The 22443-nt window shown below is 45.1% G+C and overlaps 1 protein-coding gene across 1 annotated transcript in view; it reads right to left on the bottom strand.

Moving 5' to 3' along the window:
• Positions 1 to 4457: 4457 nt before the first annotated feature.
• atg5 (ATG5 autophagy related 5 homolog (S. cerevisiae)) overlaps positions 4458 to 22443 on the bottom strand; it is a 33909-nt gene continuing 15923 nt past the window's right edge. Inside the window, exons 6-7 of the mRNA XM_020654448.3 lie at positions 18559 to 18676; positions 4458 to 7637 (exon numbers count right to left, since the gene is read on the bottom strand). Of these exons, the coding sequence (XP_020510104.1) occupies positions 7501 to 7637; positions 18559 to 18676 (255 nt within the window). The 3' untranslated portion in view covers positions 4458 to 7500. The remainder of the gene's footprint in view (positions 7638 to 18558; positions 18677 to 22443) is intronic.

The raw sequence follows: 22443 nt of genomic DNA on the forward strand, positions 1-22443 counted from the left end.
TTTATTTGTGAGGGAGGAAAAGAAAGTGAGGACAGAGGGAGAGGAAAGTGAAACGAGGAGGAAGGAGTGATCGCACTGTTTTTAGAAGTAGAAGAAGACATTTAACATGTAGTGTTTTTGTTTGTGTGTGTGTGTGTGTGCGTGTGATTGATCCGTCCAACCTGGTGGTCGTGGCTACAGACCTGAGACCGAGTGTGTCCTTTGAATCCTTACAAACTTCAAACGCTCATTTTAACTCGTTTGATTGTGTGTCAGTGACCCACGCTGTTTTCAGACTGAAATCTTCACAATGAGCTGCATGGCTCGGGCTTTCTGTTTAATGTTTCTGTGTCTGTACCTTTAAATATGTAAATGAGCTGTGTCTGACCACGCCCCCTCTCTGGAAGGGCTCGGGTGTACTCAGGCTTTCTCGCTCCATGTCCTATTGTTTACGGTGAGAAGGCAGACTCAGAGGGCAGAACAAACACCTAGCTGTGGGAGTGTCACCCACCTGGGGGAGGGGTTACTGCCCTTTGTGATGTCATGAAGGGAACATCTCCAAACGGCCTGTTTGAGCACACATTTTCTGAAAAAGACGGAGAGGATGGACTTTTCTCATCATTAGGGGGGTTTGCAGACAGACTAGAGACACATATTAGAGTTAGAGAAACATGGTGAAGTGGATTTTAGAGAATATGAGACCTTTAACGACTCAGGTAGGGGTCTTGATTCTGGTTCTTCTTTGGCAGTTTGTTTCGAAGGGACACCTGAAAACGAGCAGGTTTTTACAAAACTCAACTGCACACTAATTGTTAAATCTTCAGGACCTGTATTCAATCAAACTTTAACAACAAAAATTCAAAAACAAGGAAGACCCGTGAGAATGTGTGGTGACAGAAATCCATCGGGGACGGGGACGGGAACAGTTTTGTTTTCCACTTTTTAAAGAAATCTGAGGAAATTAGAAGAGAAAACGAGTGTACAAAATGTTCCTTTTAATCTAATTTTGGGTTTTTCAAACGGACATTTAAGAGCTGAACGAGGAGCCCCGGAGGTTCTGTGGGGATCTGGATGTGTGTGAATGTGTTTTGTCTGCTGTAAACAAGCGCGTCTAGACACAGTTGTTGAGTTAAAAGAGAAACCGCACACACTCATTAACACTCATTCCTCTGCCATTTATCCTCTCTCTCCTCCTGCAGTTTGTGTCGCCGTGCTCAGATTGTTTCGCCCAGCAGGATGAGACTTCAACAGCGCGCAGTCGTTTGTCGCCGCCTGTGTCGTGTAATCTGTGTGTGTGTGTGTGTGTGTGTGTGTGTGTGTGTGTGTGTGTGTGTGTGTGTGTGTGTGTGTGTGTGTGTGTGTGTGTGTGTGTGTGTGTGTGTGTGTGTGTGTGTGTGCAGCTTCAGACTCATGACTTCCTCTTCATCACTAATCACTCTCATCTGTTGATCTTCTTGATCTCCGCTCTGATCCACAGCAGAGCAGAGCGCCCCCCCGAGAAGACAGAGAGGTGTGTGTGTGTGTGTGTGTGTGTGTGTGTATCTGTGAGAGAGAGTGAGAGAGAGAGAGAGAGAGAGAGAGACTGTGGCTTCTCAGAATCAGGCCATACAGAAAGGGACTGAGGAGAGTTTGAGGCATAGTTTGTGGTCAGAGCTGATGGTAAAAGCATTTGTGTGTGTGTGTGTGTGTGTGTGTGTGTGAAAGAGAATGATTTCGCGGAATCAGTTAGAGATCAGCTGTCCGGTAAATCTTTGTCTCTCATCTTTACTTCCTAAAAACGTCCTTAAAAAGACTCATTAGCATTAGTTATCACACGGTTCTGTTCAGTACTCTGATTGGCCAATTACTCATAGCAACAGGCGGTTGCTAAGGACAGGGCTCTTATCCCAGGTCTAGTCAGGTAAGTCAGGTAGGCCTATTTTTTTTTTTTTAAACAGAGGTTTTCCTTTCCTTCGCCGATTGAAAAAATAATCCCGTCCACACATGCTCAGTTTTCAAAAACATCTTCGTCCACATGAAAACGCAACAGCGCACTGTTACAGCTGTCATGAGCACGCCAAGTCATCAACTTGTTAGACAACACCTCCAGGCGATCTTGTTACACTGTGCGTCAATGTGCGGGCAAAGCAGCTCACTCAGAGTCCACAACGATTCCTCTGCAGTGACCTTTTCATTTTCAAGGTCGTCTCACCGCCCAGAAGTCCCACCGGGTCTGGTCTAAAACGCGGTCGTTGGGGGCGGGGTTTGTGTGGTCAGAGTGTTGTCTGAAGCAGCAGTGACCTCTGTCGTCCAATCAGGCGTCAACACAGTGGGAGAGTAACTGTGTGTGTATGTGTGAGCGTGTAAAAAGTCCAGTTAGCATCGTTAGCACCAGAGCTAGTTTGGTTACGTCTTCACAGAAACACCTTAAACAGAGTTTCTGAACATCTTCACCCCGGAAGGAGTTTTACTAACGGAGAGTTTACAGAGACCTGAAACGCCGTTTGCAGAAGAAAACGCCAAAAACATACCCGGCAACGTGAGGACGAGGCCTCAGCCGCTGCAGGACTAACTGATGTCATATCAGAGGAAATGTTCGGTTAAATGTGAGTAGTAACAGCTCGTTAAGCTCGCTTAGACTGAACTGTTGCTATGGAAACGGCTCAATAATTTAATTTCTATTAAGTAGTCGCGTTCTAAGCGGGGTAGCGAGTGAGCGGGTTTTTATCTATTATTTAACTCAGGTTAATGAAGGAGAAAAATCTGCTGTAATCGTTGCCATGGTAACTAATTGCCCCTCCTCTCTCTCCTCTGTGTTTTACCATACACGGATCGGAAGCCAACTCGGGAAATCCCATAAAAGAGTGTGTCAGCGAGATGACGGCGTGAGACAGACTCTTCATCACTGCGTCTACAGATGGAGTGTGTATACAAACACACACAAAAAAACTCACACATACTGTACCCCACGCAGGGCCCGGGTCCTGACTCAACGCCATAAACCCGTGCGGCGGCAGCCTCAGCACTGAGGAAGCCTTAGGTGATGACATGATGTGTGACATCACTCACACAGCACACACACTTTGAATTAGCAGACTGGCAATGTGACAAAAATGTGTGTGTGTGTGAGAGAGAGAGAGAGAGAGAGAGAGAGAGAGAGAGAGAGAGAGAGAGAGAGGGGAGGAGAGGAGAGGAGAGGAGGGAGAGAGAGAGTGAGAGAGAGAGAGAGAGACACACACCTGCAGGCAGCTATAAATGATGTCTGTAATTATGTACAAACACAAATCACACACTCATGTTGCAGAGTATATTTCCGCGAAGCTCACGCTGGCTCACGCTTGCTCACGAGACAAAACACACACACACACAAACACACACACACTCACACTCACACACAAACACACACACGCACACTCACACTTGCTGGCGGTGACGGAGCAGCCCCGAGGCCTGTCTGACAGGACAGTTTAGTGGTCTTATTAACAGCACGTGGAATGCCAACAGATAATTAACCATGAGAGATGAAGAGGGCCGAGTGTCAGCGGTGAAACATTCAGCTTTTTATTTATCAACAAGTGAACAAGTGAAAACAGCGCAGCGCAGCGGGAGGAGAGGGCGACTTCATCGAGACATCAATGCAACACTTTCACCAACCTGCTGAGCGCCACAATCGTCACAGAATAATATTTAAAATCCACTTCCCCATGTTCCTCTAACTCTAACATGTGTCTCTAGTCTGTCTACAAAGCCCCCAATGATGAGAAAAGTCCATCCTCTCCATCTTTTGCCTGCTCCACTTTTCAGAAAACGGGTGCTCAAACAGGCCGATTGGAGATTTTCCCTTCATGACATCACAAAGGGCAGTAACCCCTCCCCCAGGTGGTGACACTCCCACAGCTAGGTGTTTGTTCTGCCCTCTGAGTCTGCCTTCTCACCGTAAACAATAGGACATGGAGCGAGAAAGCCTGAGTACACCCGAGCCCTTCCACGAGGGGGCGTGGTCAGACACAGCTCATTTACATATTTAAAGGCACAGACACAGAAACATTTAACGCCTCCAGACAGTAGCTATAGGCGAGTAGGTGTAAACCATCTCACCCATGCAGTGTGCTGCACGGATACGACGGTTTCTGAAGCGACCGCCGACCTTACTCAGGTACACATGAATTGTGCCCGAGACCACCTCATCAAATGAACTGGACTTTGGGGTCAAGCGTACTCGGTTCTGGGCCCGGGTCGCTGAACTGAAATCACCCTGAATCATTTTTGTATGTTTACTCCTCACCGCTCTGTGGCGAGCATGTGAGCAAGTCACACCGCCATCTACTGGCCTGGCATGTGTACTGCAGGGTTTTTGAGTCACTTGTGCAGATCCTTGTGCAAAGGCGGTTGTTGTTGTTGTAGCCCAAACGAGGAACTTTTTGAAAATGAAAACAAAGAACCGCTTCTGTTGTCAGTTCGCAGGTCGATGTCAATAATCACATTCTTTGACAAATGACTATTTAAATCAAATCACCTTTATTAGAAGTCATTCTGGATAACTGTCAGCTGATTTACATGTAATATTATTTATTCATGAACAGACGTCAAATAAAAAAGAAAATGGAAAGGCAGCTAGAAAAGAAAGTGATTAAAAATGTTCTAAATATCCCAAAAAAGGAGGAAACTAAAGTTAGTGTTTTTCCTGTTCTTAAATCTGACAATGAAAGCTTCCACGGGGTGAGCGCGGCCCCCGACAGCCTGCAGACTTAAAGCTAAACGCGTCTCATTATCTTAGCCCGAGCTCTTCAAGTGGAACAGAAACCAGATGCTCATTTAAACTTGGCAGCGGACAAAAAGGCTCGATCCAAACGTGACAGAAACAGGCAGTGAAACAGCCAAACTGTCGCGTTAATGGAGGAGAAATTAAAACACCTGTTAGAGAGAAACACGTGCAAGTTCTGCTGTGAATGTCCTGAAGCTCCATCAGACGTCTGCAGAGAGAGAGAGAGAGAGAGAGAGAGACATCGAAACGCGCTCCAAAAACATAGACAGGAGACGCTCATCACTGTTCACTTCTGACTGATTCTGGATCTTTCAGGTCACAGATCAATATTTGAAAATCGTCTTCTTGAAGGTTAAACTGTTTTTGAGCTAAAGCTGAACCTTCAAAGGGAATCAATCACCTGATGATATTTGTCTTCTGATGCCTCCATAACTTGAGGGTACCAAAGTTTTGGTTTATCTCCGGTGACTCTCTTCATCTTCGATCACGCTGCACAAGTCCATCCACTCAGTTTGTTTTTCCTCTGATACGATCCCGACAGAGATCGACCTTCTGTTTCAGTGGAGGTCATTTTTCTCCTGAAGCTGGAGACACACTAAACTTTTTTCAAATCTTAACCTTTTTTTAAATCGTGGAGACCACCGACACGAGGACGGTTTAACTGAAGTCTAAACGACTCGACCACGAGACCACACAGCTGCAGTTTGTAGAAATGGTTCCAAACGGAGGCGTGTCTAGAGGGGTGGCACGGGCCCCCCCTCGAAATCTGATTGGCCACCCCAAAATCTCCAAATCTTTGACTCATTAGAGGCAAATTGAAGTTAAAATCACCTTCTCTGTTTCCTTTTTCATTTCTCGTGCACGCTGTCGAACGTTCAGCGGACTAAACCGCCATAAATGTGTTTTTACAACTTAGACAGCGTGCAGGAGTTTTGCACATGATTTTCTAAATGCTTTAAAATGTGAATTTGTGACTTCACGCCAACCCAGCAGAAGTCAAGTGTCCCAGGTGGGTCACCCCAGAGAAAAAAGTCTGGATACGCCCCTGATGGACGATGGACGATGGACGCCGTCAGCTCGCTGTCATGCCGTGTTCTAGCAGCGAAAAACAGAAAATGAGATCCAGGCTGAGAGGACGGATCACGAGCGGCTTTAATATAATTGCACGGCGAGATGTCAGAGAACGCAACATCCGGTTTGTGACGCTTCCAATTCTGCTCGCTCTCATTGGCTGCTGCTGGTATTCTGTCGGAGGCAGCTCGACCTGGAATCATAAATATCAAACATGTTGGATATCAGGACGCTCCGACCCGTTTAGGAGCAGAAACATAATGGTAGTGACGCCACACACCTGAGGATTATTTGGACTGATAGTCAATTGTGACAAGACGAGAATCGGGCCCTCGTGCGAATTCGGTCCATTGTTGGCAATATGTCGCATTTGTGCAATCTATAGCGTTACAGCGTGCAGGAGTTTGTCTGCAGTTATAAGGTAATAAAAACGAATACTGAGCGTCTGGGACTTTTATTTTCGTTTCTGTGGATCCAAACGTTTTCCGATATTGTTAAAGAGTTTTACTAGAATCATATCAGATCAATCCGAGCCTGTCAGTTTTCAGAGGACGCACTTTGAGCAGGAGCTTTTAACGGCCCGTGTTATGGCTGCAGGATGAAGCGATCTCCGGGAAATTCAAACAACTTTTGTACCTTTTCTACACCGCAAATGATCTAAAAATAGTTTCCTGGTTTCGATCCATCAAAGTGTGCCGGTTCAGTGAGAAAAACTTAATGAACTTCTCTCGTTGGATGCTTTTAAGAGAAAGTTAATGACTTGGAGGCGGATACATCTGGCTGTAGATGTTCTTCCTGATGTATTTGTGGATGATTCTTTTGACAAACATTTTGCTGTTCAGATTTGTTATTTGTGTCTTTTAATGTCTCATGTATTTTGTATTTGAAAGATTGGCTGCTCGTTGTCCGTGTGAAACTCTCTTAATGTTTTGCTGCCTGTCTTGGCCAGGACACTCTTGAAAAAGAGATTTTTAATTTCAATGAGTTTCTTTCCTGGTTAAATAAAGGTTAAATAAAATAAAATCAAAAATCAAAAAATCAAAAAGTTGTCATGGCTACCCTCAGATCAGCAGAATTTCTCGGACATATTTTATTTTGGAGTTGATGATGAGTGTTGCAGTCTGTGATGTACACTCAGAGCATGTCCAGACACTAACCCCAATGAAAAAGCATGAACGTGTTAATAACTAAGGCAACTTCAGCAGGACTCTCCAGCCGCTCCCCGTCGACACCACCGTCTCTGTCTCTGACTCGACCGGCAGGAAGATGTATGGCAGGATGGAGAAACGAGGGATCCCTCCTCCTCCTCCTCCTCCTCCTCTCTTCATGTGGAGATGTTTGTTTGTTTGGAGACGAGGAGAAGGAGGTGGAGATTGGAGATAACAGAGTAGAAAAAGGAGAGATCCTCTGCTCGCTTTACGACCTCTTCACCTGGAGAAAAGTCTTTTCATATGAGCGCAGAGGAGGAGAAATATGAACAGACGACCAGGTGTAAAGGGCGGTGCGTTAAAGACCTCCTTCACGTCCTTTGATCATCTTTATCGTTACAGTTTCTCATCTCCGGCTCATTTAGGAGTTTTTTTTAGTTTCCTGTGTAAGCGCTACCGTTTCAGGAGTCCTCCAGCGAGATGATGCGTCCGCTGGTTTCGTTGGTCGGTTGTCACCGTGACAGTGAGGTGAGGAGTGAGAAAAAAGGGGGTGTGGCCTCAATCAGTGGGGACGGGGATGATGCAGATGTGCAGGAAGTTGTCCGGGTGGCTGAGGTGTTCGCTCAGCCACTGCAGAGGAGTCTCCAGCAGCGGCTCGATGCCGTGGATCACCACCTGGAAACGTTTCTGCTCACCTGGATGGAGAGAGAGGAAGAGAGAGAGACAATTCATGTATTAATGGTTAGACAGCAGAAACTTCTTAGATCAAAAGAAAAATAGGGGGAAGACAGGAGGGGGAAGAAGAGACGATAAAACGGACAGAGTTCGAGGGAGAGCAACAGATACATGAAAGAGAGAGAGAGAGAGAGAGAGAGAGAGAGAGAGAGAGAGAGAGAGACAGCATGTCACACACTGCTCTAATAAAACCTCTGTGGTGAGAGAAAGTCAAAGTGTGTCTGTGTGTGTCAGGAGTGTGTGTGTGAGAGAACTGTGTGTGTGTGTGTGTGTGCGTGCGTGTGTGTGTGTGTCTGTGGTGTGTGAGAACGGTGTGTGTGTGTGTCTCTCAGGAGTGTGTGTGGGTGCGTGAGAGAGAACTGTGTGTGTGTGTGTGTGTGTGTGTGTGTGTGCGTGTGAGAGAGAACTGTGTGTGTGTGTGTGTGTGTGTGTGTGTGTGTGCGTGTGAGAGAGAACTGTGTGTGTGTGTTTGTTTAGTTATGAAGAGGAGAATGACAGTTGTTTTTGTGTTTGTCGTTGACAGAATTTCAATCTTTAACTTTCACTCTGACAGTTCAGTTTCAGACCCTGTGTGTGTGTGTGTGTGTGTGTGTGTGTGTGTGTGTGTGTGTGTGTGTGTGTGTGTGTGTGTGTGTGTGTGTGTGTGTGTGTGTGTGTGTGTGTGTGTGTGTGTGTGTGTGTGTAAGATGGCCTCCTGCGACTGACCCCGCCCCCCCGCCAAAAGGCCACGACCGCAAACCGTCAGTTATGAGCAGCGACTTGTCCCCGCCCTCTTGACCTTCAGGGGTTAATGTGACTGACAGATTCTCAAGAACTGAGAGACGTTCAGGAGACTTTCAGCTGCAGCTTGATGTTCAGGATATTATCACTGAGTCACATGAAGGACACTACACAGCTGCTGCATTATGGGAAACGTAGTAACCAGACTGAAGCTCTGAAAGTGTTACCCGGAGACCTCTGAAGAGAACGTCTGTGTTTGATTGATCGAGTCTGTAATATGTCAAGTTAAAATTGGAGGCCACATTTCAGCGAACAGAGAGAAAATAAAAATAATAGCTTCACATCTCCCTCCATCCTACCTTCAAATCAAACGCTCAACTCTCTTCTACCTCTCAAGTCCCCCTTACAAAGCACCTTCTCTCTTTCTCTCTATCGCTTCTTTCACTTTTTGTATGCCTTCTTAGGTATTTTGTATAGTTTTGTAATGTCTTTGTTGGTTGTAGTCTGATGTGTGTCTATTGATGTCTTAGTATTTTGCTGTCTTTATTTTTTTATGTTGTTTTTACAACAGCTGTTGTTGTCCTGACCTTGTCTGTTTTTTTTGTGTGCCTCATTTAAAAACTTAAAAATCTTCAGCTGAGGTTCTTTCTAAATGACTCTCTTAAAAAATGCTGACTCATGACTTTATCTGTTTACCTTTAACTTCTGCTTCACCTGTTCAAAGACGAATACGGACCTAATCTCAAGTTCAGGCTGATAAAAACATTTCAGGTCAAATATTTGTGCAGCTCTGTGGTGACATGTTTCCACCAAGCGGTCCGCTTTGGTTCAAACCCTGAGCTTTCTTGCGTTTCCACAGCTTGACTAAATGTAAACAGCCAATAAATCAAACAAAGAAGAAGAATTTGACGCAATAAACAAAGATCAATAGGAAGGTCTGCATCTCAGAGGTCGAGGGGAGGAGCTACACGCTGACGTTAGTCACAAAAATACAAAAAATGATTCTCTCAAAATCCACAGGATACTTAGACATGCAGCGTTTTGTGTTTTTCCTTTTTTACCCGCTGACACATGGGAAGTGAAGATTCTTTTCACCAATCAGCGGATTGCAGTGCGTCTAGCTCCGCCCTTTAGGGTCAGATCGGTGCGCTTGGCACCCCAACAGAAGAATACCAAAAAAATAGGACGGTACGGATCAGGTATTCTGGTACCCTTCCAAACTTTTGAAAGCGGGAAAGCCAATAAAATGCGTACCGTTATTTTTATTTAATACGGACAGTAATAATGTTGTAAATAAAGCTTTTGTTTTTTTATTTAGTATTATTATATTTTACTTTTTCCCCCCCTTATTTTATAAATGTGTATATATTTGCATGTGTATATCTTTTATTTTATTTTTCCCTTAGAATTAATTTAATTGTAATTGTGTGTCTTGGAAAAAATGTCTAAAACTCAATAAACATTTTGTTAACAAAATAAATTTGTACCGTACCAACGGAACTGAACCGGACCGCTTGGTGAAAAACGGGACTCAAAATAGAGGGGGGGGGGGGACAGGACGGCAAAAGGATGATGGTGGATGATTCTGCCTTCATATCGATGAACACCTCTCAGAACTACTCGCAATCGTATGAGGCACCAGGCCTCCTCAGGTCATCGGGGGAAGGCCTCATCAGAATAAGAACCAATCACGATGACGCAGCTTTTATTGCCTTCTCAGAAGTGGATTCTGTGCGTGGGTGAGTGCAGTCTGCAGAAACGCTGTATTACATATTCTTTTATGAAATGTTTTTTGTGCCTGTGTGAAGCGCTTTGAATGGCCTGGTGTCTGATGCAGGGTACGATCTCATGAGAGGTATTTCATCTTCTTGTTCTTTGTGAAATCTCTCCTCTGCACTCAGGATATTTTGTGTGTGCGTGAGAAAGAGAGACATCATCAAACCTTTTTTTTAGTCAATCACTCCTCGCCTCACACACACACACACACACACACACACACACACACACACACACACACACACACACAGGTCGCAGGCTCGCATGCACCCTGACATTTTAGCTCCACGTAATATCAGGAGGACGGTTGAGACAGAGCGTTAACCGACGGTCTGAGAAGCGGCTCCACCCTACACCTGCTCGCTGACTGGCAAACAGAAACGTGTCAGAAACTGATGTCAGGAAACAAAGAGCAGCAAGCTTCTCAAAATCACTGAGGTGCACGTTTATGAGGCAGGAGGTGAGGGTGTGCTGCCCCTGATGGTGGCTGTGGGAATGACACAAAGAGAGAGTGATGAAGCAAATTAACCAGTTGATTGGCCGCGGTCAAAGATTTAAGTAAGTCACAGACAGCAGCCAGATTCAAAATCACACCAGGTTTACTAACAGATTTAATCTTTGCTCATAGATGACGCGAGCATGAGTCTCTGCAGGGGGGTTCAAATGAAACTCAAAGTGCAGGAAGTTTATGGAGTCGAGGGTAGAGGTGTGAATTAAAGATTTCTCGAAACAAAATTAACCTGCAATGAATAATATTTAAAAAGCACTTTGCAAAACAGGATGCTCTACAAACGAAGGCAATGATTGAAAATGTAAAAAACAAAATACAACGAGAGAGCCAGAAATGATAAAAATGAAGGACGCATTGAGAGACATCGGCAAATAATGTTGCATGAACTGATGTCTGTAGCTGATGTTTATCTGTTGTTTCAAAAGTGTGATCACGTGCAATAATCACCAAAACAGAAATATGAGGAGGGAAAAAACATCTTTCTTTTTTTTACTCCTGGTAGGAGCCGATGAACTGTTCTTGATCTGTGCTGAACTAAATCAAAAATAAATCCTTGTGTCGTCACTTTCTCTGCATGAGTTCATGTTTTAGCTGACACTGTTTAAAGAGTTAAGAAGTTTGCTGGTCGGTTGCACAGCAGGAAACCCACTGAGCCACAAGCCTGTAAGAAAAAAAAAAGATCGGGCGTGAGCTGTGACTCGTCTTTTAAATCTCAGGTCTGTATTTATCTCGACTGCGAAGCTGCTTTAAAAGAGTCATAGATGATAAACTCATCACATCCAGGTCGTGGTGTGCACCTTCAGGGACGTCTTAGTATCTGAAAAAACAACTTCAGCTCAGAAAGTAAAAGGTGTGATCCCGCCCAGCAAACACACTTTCTCTGGTTCACACACACACACGGTTTTCTGGGTGGTGTTTCCTGCCCATCGCTAACCTTTAGCCCCCGTTTTACCTGAACGACAGAGAAGCAAGATGTGGTGACTGTCATTATGAGAGAAGAGACTCCCACACACACCCCATTCAAAAAGATATTACTGTTGAGGAAGCAGTTCTCTCTCTCTCTCTCTCTCTGTGTGTGTGTGTGTGTGTGTGTGTGTAAGCGCAGCTGGTTTATCGTATTTTTGGTCGTCATCATCAGAATGAATTCCCACCATTAACAGGTTTTTTATTTACTGGCTGTGACGGATCAGAACAGCTGTTACTTATCAACCGCACATTTACGACAGCTGTAACATGGCGGGCAGATGATAACTGTTGTGATATCTCAGGGGGAAGTACTTCCCTCTGTCACCATGTAAGATCTTTGTTAAACATAATCCACATCACCCCCCGTCCTTCTAACCCTCCTCTGGCTCCCCATCCCTCAGCGTATCAACTTCAAACTCAAAATGAAAACCTACAAAGCCCTCCACAACCTGGCTCCTCCCCCTTACCTGCCTGAGCTCCCCCACCAACACTCTCAGGTGTGCTGACCCAAACATCCTGCCCCCCCCCCCCCCTCTTGCAGGACTAACCACCAATCCTGCCACTGCCCCCCCCCCCTCTGGAACTTACTCCCAAAAAACCTCAGAGACCCCCTTACTCTCTCACTCGCCACCTTCAAGAAATCTGTAAAAACTCACCTCAGGTAACATCTCGGGGAGGTTTGGAAGGTACTGCTTGGTTTAAAGAACAACTAGACTGCTGGTTTAGGAGCGAAATGTTAAATTTATGACGTTATGAAAGTAACCTTGCACTAAACTCCGAGTCTGGCCAGCGAGCAATTTGTCAGTTATCAAAATAAGCACATTGAGCTTTTGTTTTCCACCCTTACTGGAAAAACTCTTAACTCCAGTAAAGGTTAAAGATTCCCCAAACAGTGAGGAGTGTGATACAGGAACACGGAGATTTTAGAGGTTTTTTCCCAGACTGACTAACACTCAGTCTTGTGAGTCATTAAAGCCTCAAAAACTTTGACCATTAACACCTGGAACAAGTGCGCTCGAGGCCAACAAACAAAAGTGTTTACAAGCAGAAGGTGTTGTTGGGTATCTGAGAGGGATCAGCTTCAGGAGGATTTACTGCAAAGTCTTCTACTAGGAACAAATCCCAGCAGCACGGGGCCGATGAAACCCGGCCAGGGAGCCAGGACTTCCCCTCCTCTCTTTATCAACCACAATCACATCATCAATAAGTGAACTTGGCGTGCAGATAGGAAGCCACAGGTCTGAATGAAAACACACACAAACACACACCCTGTGGTTTAGCCGAACACGACCGCCGGGCCAAGAGGACATGTTCTGTCAGCCAAGCGAAGACAACCACTATTTAGGGAAGACCACAGCGCTGCGCTCTCCTCACAGCCAAACACACAGTCTGACCGCACGACCGGCAGCGGGTCAGACCGACTGACAGACCGGCTGAAGGGTGGACGGAAACATCCACTGGTGAGGGATTCAAACTGTCATACGACAGTCAGAGAGAGAGAGAGAGAGAGAGAGAGAGAGAGAGAGAGAGAGAGAGAGAGAGAGAGAGAGAGAGAGAGAGAGAGAGAGAGACGGGAAAAAAGACCCCAATATTGTGATTAAAGGCTTTATATGCGATTTTTTGATCCAGCAGATGTCACCCTTGAGCACCAGCAAGAAACCGAAACCAAAACAACTTGCGGTGCATTGTTGTGTTAGCATGCTAATGCTAGCGATCTTTATTATGCTCGTATCTTCACACTGCATGTAAGTTTACCCGAAATGAGCGTGATCTAGAAACGCTAACGTGACATTCAGTTAAGCAGTGAGTACAGGATGTTATTCTTCTTTTCTCTAGTCCCTCAATTAAACAACTTTTATATGCGAGGGGATGAGCCGGCCGGTCGTCCCGGCGATGTAAACACCATTGTAGACAGTCATGACTCACAGAGTTATTTTCAGAGGATGTACTTGATTTCTATTACATTTAAGTGCATATAAAGCCTTTAATCTGAAGAATATTTCTGTTGATTTATCAAACCCGCATAACAAAAAAAATGTTGTGTGGGTTTGGTTTGAAAACGATTATCACAACCTTTAACATCCGGTAAATTTGGTTTCTGTTAACGTCCAATGGGTTCTCTTAAGGTAGGTACACACCACGCCCACCGTCAGGGGTCGGGGGCTTGTCAGAGAGAGTCGTTGGCTTTAGTCGGTCCGGTGTGAACAGCAGCGTCAGAACTGCTCTGGGATTGTCGGAAGAGAGCTCCTCTCTCTCTGTGAGCATTCACATCATATTACTGCATGTCACTATCTGTATGTTATTAACCATATATCTTCTTAAGTGCTCCTGTGCTCTCGTCGGTTCCTCTGGATCATGAAATGCACCATGATGACCCCCCCCCCCCCCCTCCTTCTCCATCCATCCTCCCTCTATCCCATTTTTCAAGCCCGGTGCAGTTTCAGCAGATGGCTGTTCATCATGAGTCGGGTTTGGCCCAACATTTCTGCCTCTGAAAAGGACGTTTTTTTTTTTCTCCACTGTAACTTTTGCTAAATCTTGCTCATGATGGCTTACTGTTGGGTCTTTAAGAGCTGGGAGGCATACAAATGAACTCAGAGGGTTAAAGTCATATCACTCATCACACCTTCTGTTGGTGATGAGAGTTGAGCTACTCTGGTTTCAAAAAGTCTATTTTCAAACTCACATTGTGCATAAAGCTGCTTAGACGTCCACAGATCTCCAAAGTGAAACTCCAACTCGCTCTGATATCAAAACAATATAGTCTGGAAAGCCTTTTTGAAGTACCCGATGTAAATAAAGACGTAGGGTAAACATCTCTCTACTGAGAACATTACAGTGTATCGAGAATTCCCCCGTCTGGTACACATCTCCAACGCCTGCGCACATGAACCATAACCCACAATGTGCTGTATCAAAACAGCCACTGAAAACTGCACTTCCCCCTGCAGCCTCAGAAGTGAGCCGACCCGTTTGATCCTGACGCGGCGTTGCAAGGGGGGAAGCCTGCCAATGGTGAGTGGGCTGTACCACAGATGTGAGTGATACGGGGCGGGGGGGGGGCGTGGAGGAGGCGGGGACAGATGGGGAAGGTATCTTGGTCACTCAGACAGGAGGGAAGGGGCTGGGGTGGGGTTGTGTGTGGGTGGGGGATTTTCTCTGATCACTTACAGAAAATGTTCACTGTGTTTTTTATTTTTTCATGATTGGGCTCCGATAAAACCCGAAAAGTCTAAATTTGTGCCAAATGATACACCTGGTTAAGACAAACAGATGAGACAGCGCCAGCAGACGTCACAGTTGACCGCTGGTTACAGTAACATCTTGTTTTGAGTTTCTTTCCCGTTGTCTGTGGGCAACAACAGCCTCGCAGCATTTTTTTTTTTTTTTTTTGCTCATTGCTTGTTAACGTTTTTTGGGATTCCCCGTCTCTGGTCCATCTAATTCAAGACACCCCCCCATTTGTTTGCAGCGTCTGGTTTCTGGGTCCCACAGGGGTCAACACGAAATCCTTCCCCAGACATAACATAGAGGAGGCTTGAATGGAAAACTGGTATTTGATGTTTGAGAGATCACAGGGAAGTGAAGCACCTCAGATTTTCTTTTTGTTATACGTTAAGGTCCGGGCGGCAAACAGAAAGAAAAAAGGTCCTTCTGAACTTTCACAGCACTACCAGCAACCCCCCTCTCCCTCATTCAAAACACCACCGCCCCACCCAGTCCCTGAACACACGTCCCGCCTGGTCTCTCTAATCCAAACACGCCGCCATAATCTCCGGCTATCACTTGACTCATCTACAAGCCGAGGAAGAGGTGGAAACCAAACAAACGACAGGAGACAAAAGGACCACTTTCACCTTGATCAGCCGGGCCGGGAGGGAGGGAGGAGGGAAGAGAAAAGCGGAGATTTAACGTCAAAGACATGAAAGACGTCGACGGCAGACGGGGAAGATTGTCGAAGACTACACCTGAGATAGAGGATCAAAGAGGAAAACTGAGTCTCGGATCAGGGAAACTAAAAAGGAAGAAAGGAAAAAGAAAAGAGGAAGCTGCAATAAGAGGATCTCTCAGTCACGCAGATTCTAGGAAAGCTTTAAAATTTGTACAGCGCCAAAAAGACGACACTATAACGGCTAAGTGGATTACTGTTAGAGAAGAGAGGCCTTGAATACGAGTACGAGGCAGCTGTTATTGATGAGAGACTTCAGATGATGCTTGTTATTCATTCTGCCTGAAGCCAAAAACAAGAAGATGAACTCGGCTGGTTTCTAATGAGAGAAATAAAAGCTGAGACTTTTAGAGAGCACAGCTTCTGTTTAAGGATGATCACAGCTAGCACATTAAAGGGTTAAAGGGCAGTAAGATGTGTAGTGAGTGAAATGATAAAGTGACCTTAAGGCATCCCACAAGGCCGTTTTGGACGCCCCTTGGTTTGCCAGATATGAGAGCAGTTATCAGGTCAAACCAACAGGTGTTGCAGCGATGGAAGCGGGCAAGAGAAGTGGTTCAGATAGAAGTGATTGTACCCGAAAAAGCCTAAAAAAGCCTCTGCATGTTTCTAATAAGCTCCACGAGCAGAAACGTGCTCAAACTAGGATCAATATTGGAGATGCTTTTGAAAAATGGAGAGAGGTTAGAACACAGAAAGGTTTACAGACCCATGCAGAGCTGGATAAACACTGAAGCTTCAGTGTCCACCACATGGCAACCTGCGTGACCATCGACTCTAGAGAGAAGGGGGCAGGGGGAAACAGCTCTCTACAATGTTTAGAATTTAGACTGCAGTACTCATTTTAAACACTAGGTGTCAAAGTTACATACTGCTCCTTTAATTATCATTGTTTTTTATTGTTTTAATTACACATATTTGGGGCGGCGGTAGCTCAATCTAAGGAGACTAAGGTTGGTTGCCAGTTCAAATCCCGGTGTGGACCAAGTCTGGAAATTGGTCTGGTAGCTGGAGAGGTGTCAGGTCACTTCCTGCTCCTTTAATCTTTGCAACTCTTAGACTTTTTACTGCACACAGTTCTGCGCAGGTCTTGATAGTCTAAAATGAATATAAAGTTTTGTACTGAATGCAAAAAGTAAAAACAACATATTGTACATACAGCATAAAATAAAAGTGTTTTATGTAGTTTGTTTACGACTGAGAGTTCCAGGGTTACTCTGATCTGCATGATTTCAACAGCGGGAACAACCTGCAGCTGCTCGTGCAAAAAAATATATTTCTGTCATATTTTAAAGGACTTTTTCTGATTCGTGTTCAGAACTTGTTGAGATTGTTTTAGATGACATGGAAGGGAGTGTTAGGTGTGAGCAGTAATGATAGTGATGTTGATAAAAAGAGAGTGAGTGTGTGGTACAAAGGAAGGTAGACAGAGGAGGGAGGGGGGATGGTTAATGGCTCCGTCTCCCCCTTGCAGGTGAGTGTCCTGCGGGTCCTCTGTCCTAACGCTCCATTGTCTCCTTATCTACTTCCTCTCTGCTCCTCTGCAGACGCTGACTGTTTAGACTTCAGCCTCTCTCTCTCTCCCTCTCATCTCTTTCTTTCATTATCGCCACACCTCCGCCACAGCTACAAGTGTGTGCCACAAGTGCATACACAGATCATACGGCCAACCTGCCGTCAACATGTGTACTCAAAGCTGGTGCCAGCTGTTTACAGATTGTGACTCAGTTGTGTTGACCAACATTTTGCTAATACCGACACTGTGGCTTTGTGTGTTGTAAGAATTTTATGGCATGAGTGTTCCCATCTGGTGCTTATTTAAAAGAGGTTATTTTTAGAAGGGTATCAGGAATTTAGCCCACATTTAGGTGGGCTGATTTCTGTATGCCAGTTGGTCAGTAATATAAAATGCTGAGGCATGCACCATCATGACAGCGTGTGTAGCTGCCACCATCACAGACTGCACACCACCTGAAGATTAGCACTCCGACACTCCCTCCCACCCACTACGCTCTGCCAATAAAAGGCGTCTGATCCAACCTTCATAACAGGGTCTTAAGTCTCTGACTAGACTCTTCTCCTCTGTCGCCCCCCGGTGGTGGAATGAACTTCCAAACTCCATTCGATCTGCAGAGTCCCTCTGCACCTTTAAGAAAAAGCTAAAGACCCAGCTCTTTCATGAATACCTACTAACTTAATGATGGTCTCAATATTATTGATGATGATGATGGTAATGACGATGGTTTTTGTTTGATAACGACGACTTATAAGATGGTTTCTATACTGATTAGAGCTCTCAAGAACTGCCGTCAATGTTGTTCTTTGCCTCTGTGCAATGCCTGTCAGCACCTGTGTGTCCAATCGGACTCAAAGGTGATCGTTTGCTCTTTTTCTACATCCTTGCTTGTGTTGTTCTTACTCTCTGATGTACGTCGCTTTGGACAAAAGCGTTTGCTAAGTGAATTGTAGAATTTGTATAATTGTAGCACAAAGCATGCTGGTACATAGAGAGACGCAGACCAGGCTGATGGCACTACTTTTCTCCAACTTTCCTCCGTCATGAGGTCATCATGGTGCATTTAAGTCAAACGGTGTTATACTGGTCGGTAAATAAAAAGGAGGTGTGCAGAGAGACTCGCGGGCTGTGGGTCTGTAGCTCGACTGGCGTACAGGTAGGTAGCAGGATTACAAACTCCACCTGGTGGACACTGGTGGTACTGCAAGAGCTACACAGCTGCAAACTAAGGGCCGCACTCATGCTAGAAGCTGAAGCACGATTGTAATTTGTGATCAGCAGATCGCCGTGCACATACTGAAGCTCTGCATTATGTTTTCTGTTCTCCAGTTTCTTCTTCTCCACTCTTGTCCATTTTGTGATTATGTTGAACTACAGGAAGCAATATAGTTAACCTTAAATGCTTCATCTGCCACTTCCACGTCGTTTGAATGATATCCTTACCTTCAGTTGGTAAAGCTGCTGGGTACGTCTCTTTAAGCAGGTCTCCAAGTGTGTGCATGCTGCCTTCAGGAGAAACAGGACGAAACAGTTTCTGGATGAACGGCCGGTCGCTCATCGTCTGAAATGAATAAAGACAACAATTAAACAGGATGCAGAAATGTAAAGTTTAGCACAGGACAACAAGCATGCTTTTTCAAACCACACACACACAAGCAGAAATATACCAGCTGTGTCTGTTCACCGTCCAAACTGTGGTCGCAAACTGCCCCTCGAAATGCATAAAACAGTTAGAAGAAGATGACTTTTATCATCTTCTGATCTGCCACCAAAGGTTTGGTTATTACAGCTAAATCTACCGGGTCTGATCTCAATCATGGGAACAGGAAACCACCGTGTGCTGTTGGCAGGATGTGAGGTATTCAGACGCTTTGTAAATCAAACGCTCTGCTCCAACCACCTGAGAGGTTTGCGGTGCTTCAGTCACTGTTCCTCTGGTGAGGTCGATATAAATGCAACAACCTGTCAACCCCAAGCAGAAAGCCTGTTTTCTAAATGATCTCTTACACAGCCTGGTCTTTGCTCCAACTAAAATGGTCTTGGTCTGGTCTACTGGTCTCACGCCTTTATCTAACCTCACACTAACCCCTATGTCCAAGACTTTCCAAAACCACAAAAAGTACATCAATGTATTTGTCAAATGATGCTACAAAGAAATGCTTTTTTGTCCCAAGTGATTAAGTGGTGCAGACAAAGAAATGCAGCTGATTGAAGTTGAAGTTGAAGTCTTCACAAATATAAAATCAATTCAAGGTTTGGTCTGTTTTTTATTTAATATAAAAAATGCTACAAAATATCCCGTAAATTGTAAATATTCCTGTGAGGCAACATTCAGGGGAATTTCAAGTTAATACAAGGTTAACACAACCGAGGGGGGGAGGGGGAATCCACATCACGCCTGCTCAGAACATGACGACAAACGTTAGATGTTGCAATGTCATGCTTTACTGATCAGCCCAAAAAAATCATAAACAGTTGTGCGTTCCTGGCAAGAAAGTCAACATCTGACCAGCCGTAACAACGCCTCCCTAGTGGTTCTCTTCTCTTCTCTTCTCTTCTGTTTCCTGAGAAATTGTCCTTTCTGTTTCAGTGTTGTTGGAGGTCATGGAAATGTCAGGGCGCACGATGTAACTGAGCATGTACGTGCATCACCGCTCGACACTCTGGAAGGTGATGATGCTTTTTGTAATCCATATAGCACCCTCTGCTGGTGAAAGAGAACTGCTAGTGTAAACATGCTATTTGACCGGCGAATAAATCGAGTGATATCGGCGCATACCTGAGATCAAATTAGTCGATACCAATTGTCACTGGATATGCTAATATCGGCCGATATTATCGGTTGCCTGATTCATCGGTCCGGCTCTACTCTAAATATCCACATCGTGATCCAGGAGGATTTTTCATTCCACGTGGATCTGTAGCATTTAGCTCTCAGTGATGTCGCTGTGACTGTCAGGTTGTTCACATAACTCTCAGCTGCGTATTGAAGGCTCTGTTGGAAACATTTAGAGGATGTTTCAGATCACTGGCTCCACAAATGGTCACTGATGGAGTCCAGAGGTCAGTCTGTAGAGGAGAGACGGCGAGCAGCCACGAGGAGGACAGCTAGCGTTAGCCGACATCTCCTCATACACCCTACTGTATCATCTCTGTCCTCATTCTTTCACTGAGACTGATCGAACACCATTTTGAATGGTTTCAAATGGGACAGAGCCTGGCGAGTAAAGATTTTGACTTCCTTAGTAACAGTAACTAAGGAGGGCAGAGCTTGACAAAGGGTCAGTTGTGTCCGAGAAATGAACTGCAGACACTGCCACACTGTACCCAATGCTCTCACAGTCAGAGGCACACTGTCCTGATGATGAAGTCCTGACCTCTGACCTCCTCGCCGTTATCTACTGATCATCAAAGGGATCAAGAAACTACTGCTGACCACAACGTAAATCACTTAGGGGTAAAAACGACGATTAAATTTCCTGTAATGTAAACCCACTAAGTCATTACGGGACGGCTGATCAAAAGTGACGCATGCAGCAAACATCCTTATGACTGTTCAGCTCCGATCGCCAACCCTGCAGCCACAACATTTCCAGAGCTGCGGGGAAAGATGGTGGGAAATAACCGCCAGACAGCTGACACAGAACACAGAAAAGACCGCCAGCTCTGGTAGTGGACTTTAAATCAAAAATGTAAGGATCTTAATGGCGTCCGAAAAGTCAGAGGGAATATAAAACACCTGTACACAGATATCACCAGACACCAACAACAATTCAAAATATGGAACCAGTCGATGACAATCAATGCTGGAAGTGTAAGAACGAACTTGGTAAATAACAGGCTGCAAAACCTCGTCAGGGGACATTGTTCTTAAGCTTCTCACCTCGTCTTTGTCGACTTCTCCCTCCTCTGATTGTCAACATATGTGCAGCTGCACTCAGAGACCTTCGGTTGGCGCCAAATAGCCCCAAACTGAATTCCTCCATATTGTTGCTTTAAACTCCAAATGTTGGTGTTTGTGAAAATATGGCAAAAACGTCCAAAATATTATCCAGTTAAAGGAAGAGTGAGCGACTTTTTGATCCAGTAGATGTCACCCTTGAGCACCAAAACAAACTGCTGTTTGGCCACGCCTCCTCCATACTGAAGCCTCCGCTCTCCTCCAGAGACACACCTCCAACCCCCTCCACTCGTGTTTGATAAATACACCATAATTAAGCACTAAGCGCAAGTGGAGGACAAACTTATCCTTGGCTCCAGCTGCAATCACCTGTGTCTTGCATTGTTGTGCTAGCATGCTAATGTTAGCGCTCTTTAGTTTAGTAAAATGACACAGAATGAGCGTGATCTAAAAACTCTTACTAACATCCAAATAATCAGTGAGTATGTTCTTCTTCTTCTCTCTAGTTCTTGACTAAAACAGCTTTTATACACAAGAGGAGGAGCCGGCCGTCCCGTCCATGTAAACACGGCTCTGACAACAACACAGCCAGCGGGACTCGAGCTTCTCACTCATTGTAGACAGTCATGACTCAGAGACACATTTACACAGGATGGACTTGATTTATGATATATTTATGTGGAGCATGTCATACAATCTTAATTCTTAACTTAATAAATTGCATAGACCAAACTTTGAGGATCTGTAATTACACTTTTCTTTGAATCACTGATTTCACAACAGAATTGTGTTTACATTTTAATTTAACTGCAAGCTGTAAAATCTCTAGTTATCCAAACCTCGATGGGATGGACAGTGATCAGTACTCGTTGGCTCAGGTGAATAAAAAACTCTGTTAGCAGTTGATTTCTCGCTCTGGCGCTCAGTTCCTAAAGTAAGACACCGACGCCTCAGAGAGAGATATGTGGCACACAAGGATACCCAACCTGAGGTGTCAAACGGAGAGGCGGACACACAATAGGGCCTAATCATGGAGCTGTGAAAAGGAAACCTGCGAGGACAGGGATCGAGTACCCGGCCGGTAACTACACACCACAGAGTCAGGCGCGAAACAGCAAGAGGAAGGTGGCGGTGGAGGCGTGAAACCCTTGCTCAGGTTACACAGAAACACTGAGTCACTGACAGGAAGCTTGGCATTTCGTGCGGGGTCGCCAGCATGAGCCAAAGCAGGGAGAGTTTGCTAAGTGACAGCTACTTTGATGCATTTTTAAACAGCCTGCGATGAATAATTGAGCAGCTCACCATACAAAGAAGGAGCTACTGATCCCTCGGGAGAGAAGCGTGATATCGCCTGGATGGAGACACTTTCTTTCCAGCTGGCGTGACACCTTAGCTGGCACAGCAGCACATGGCGACACAATGAGAGT

This window comes from Labrus bergylta, chromosome 8 (assembly GCF_963930695.1).
Source record: "Labrus bergylta chromosome 8, fLabBer1.1, whole genome shotgun sequence".
NCBI lineage: Eukaryota > Metazoa > Chordata > Actinopteri > Labriformes > Labridae > Labrus > Labrus bergylta.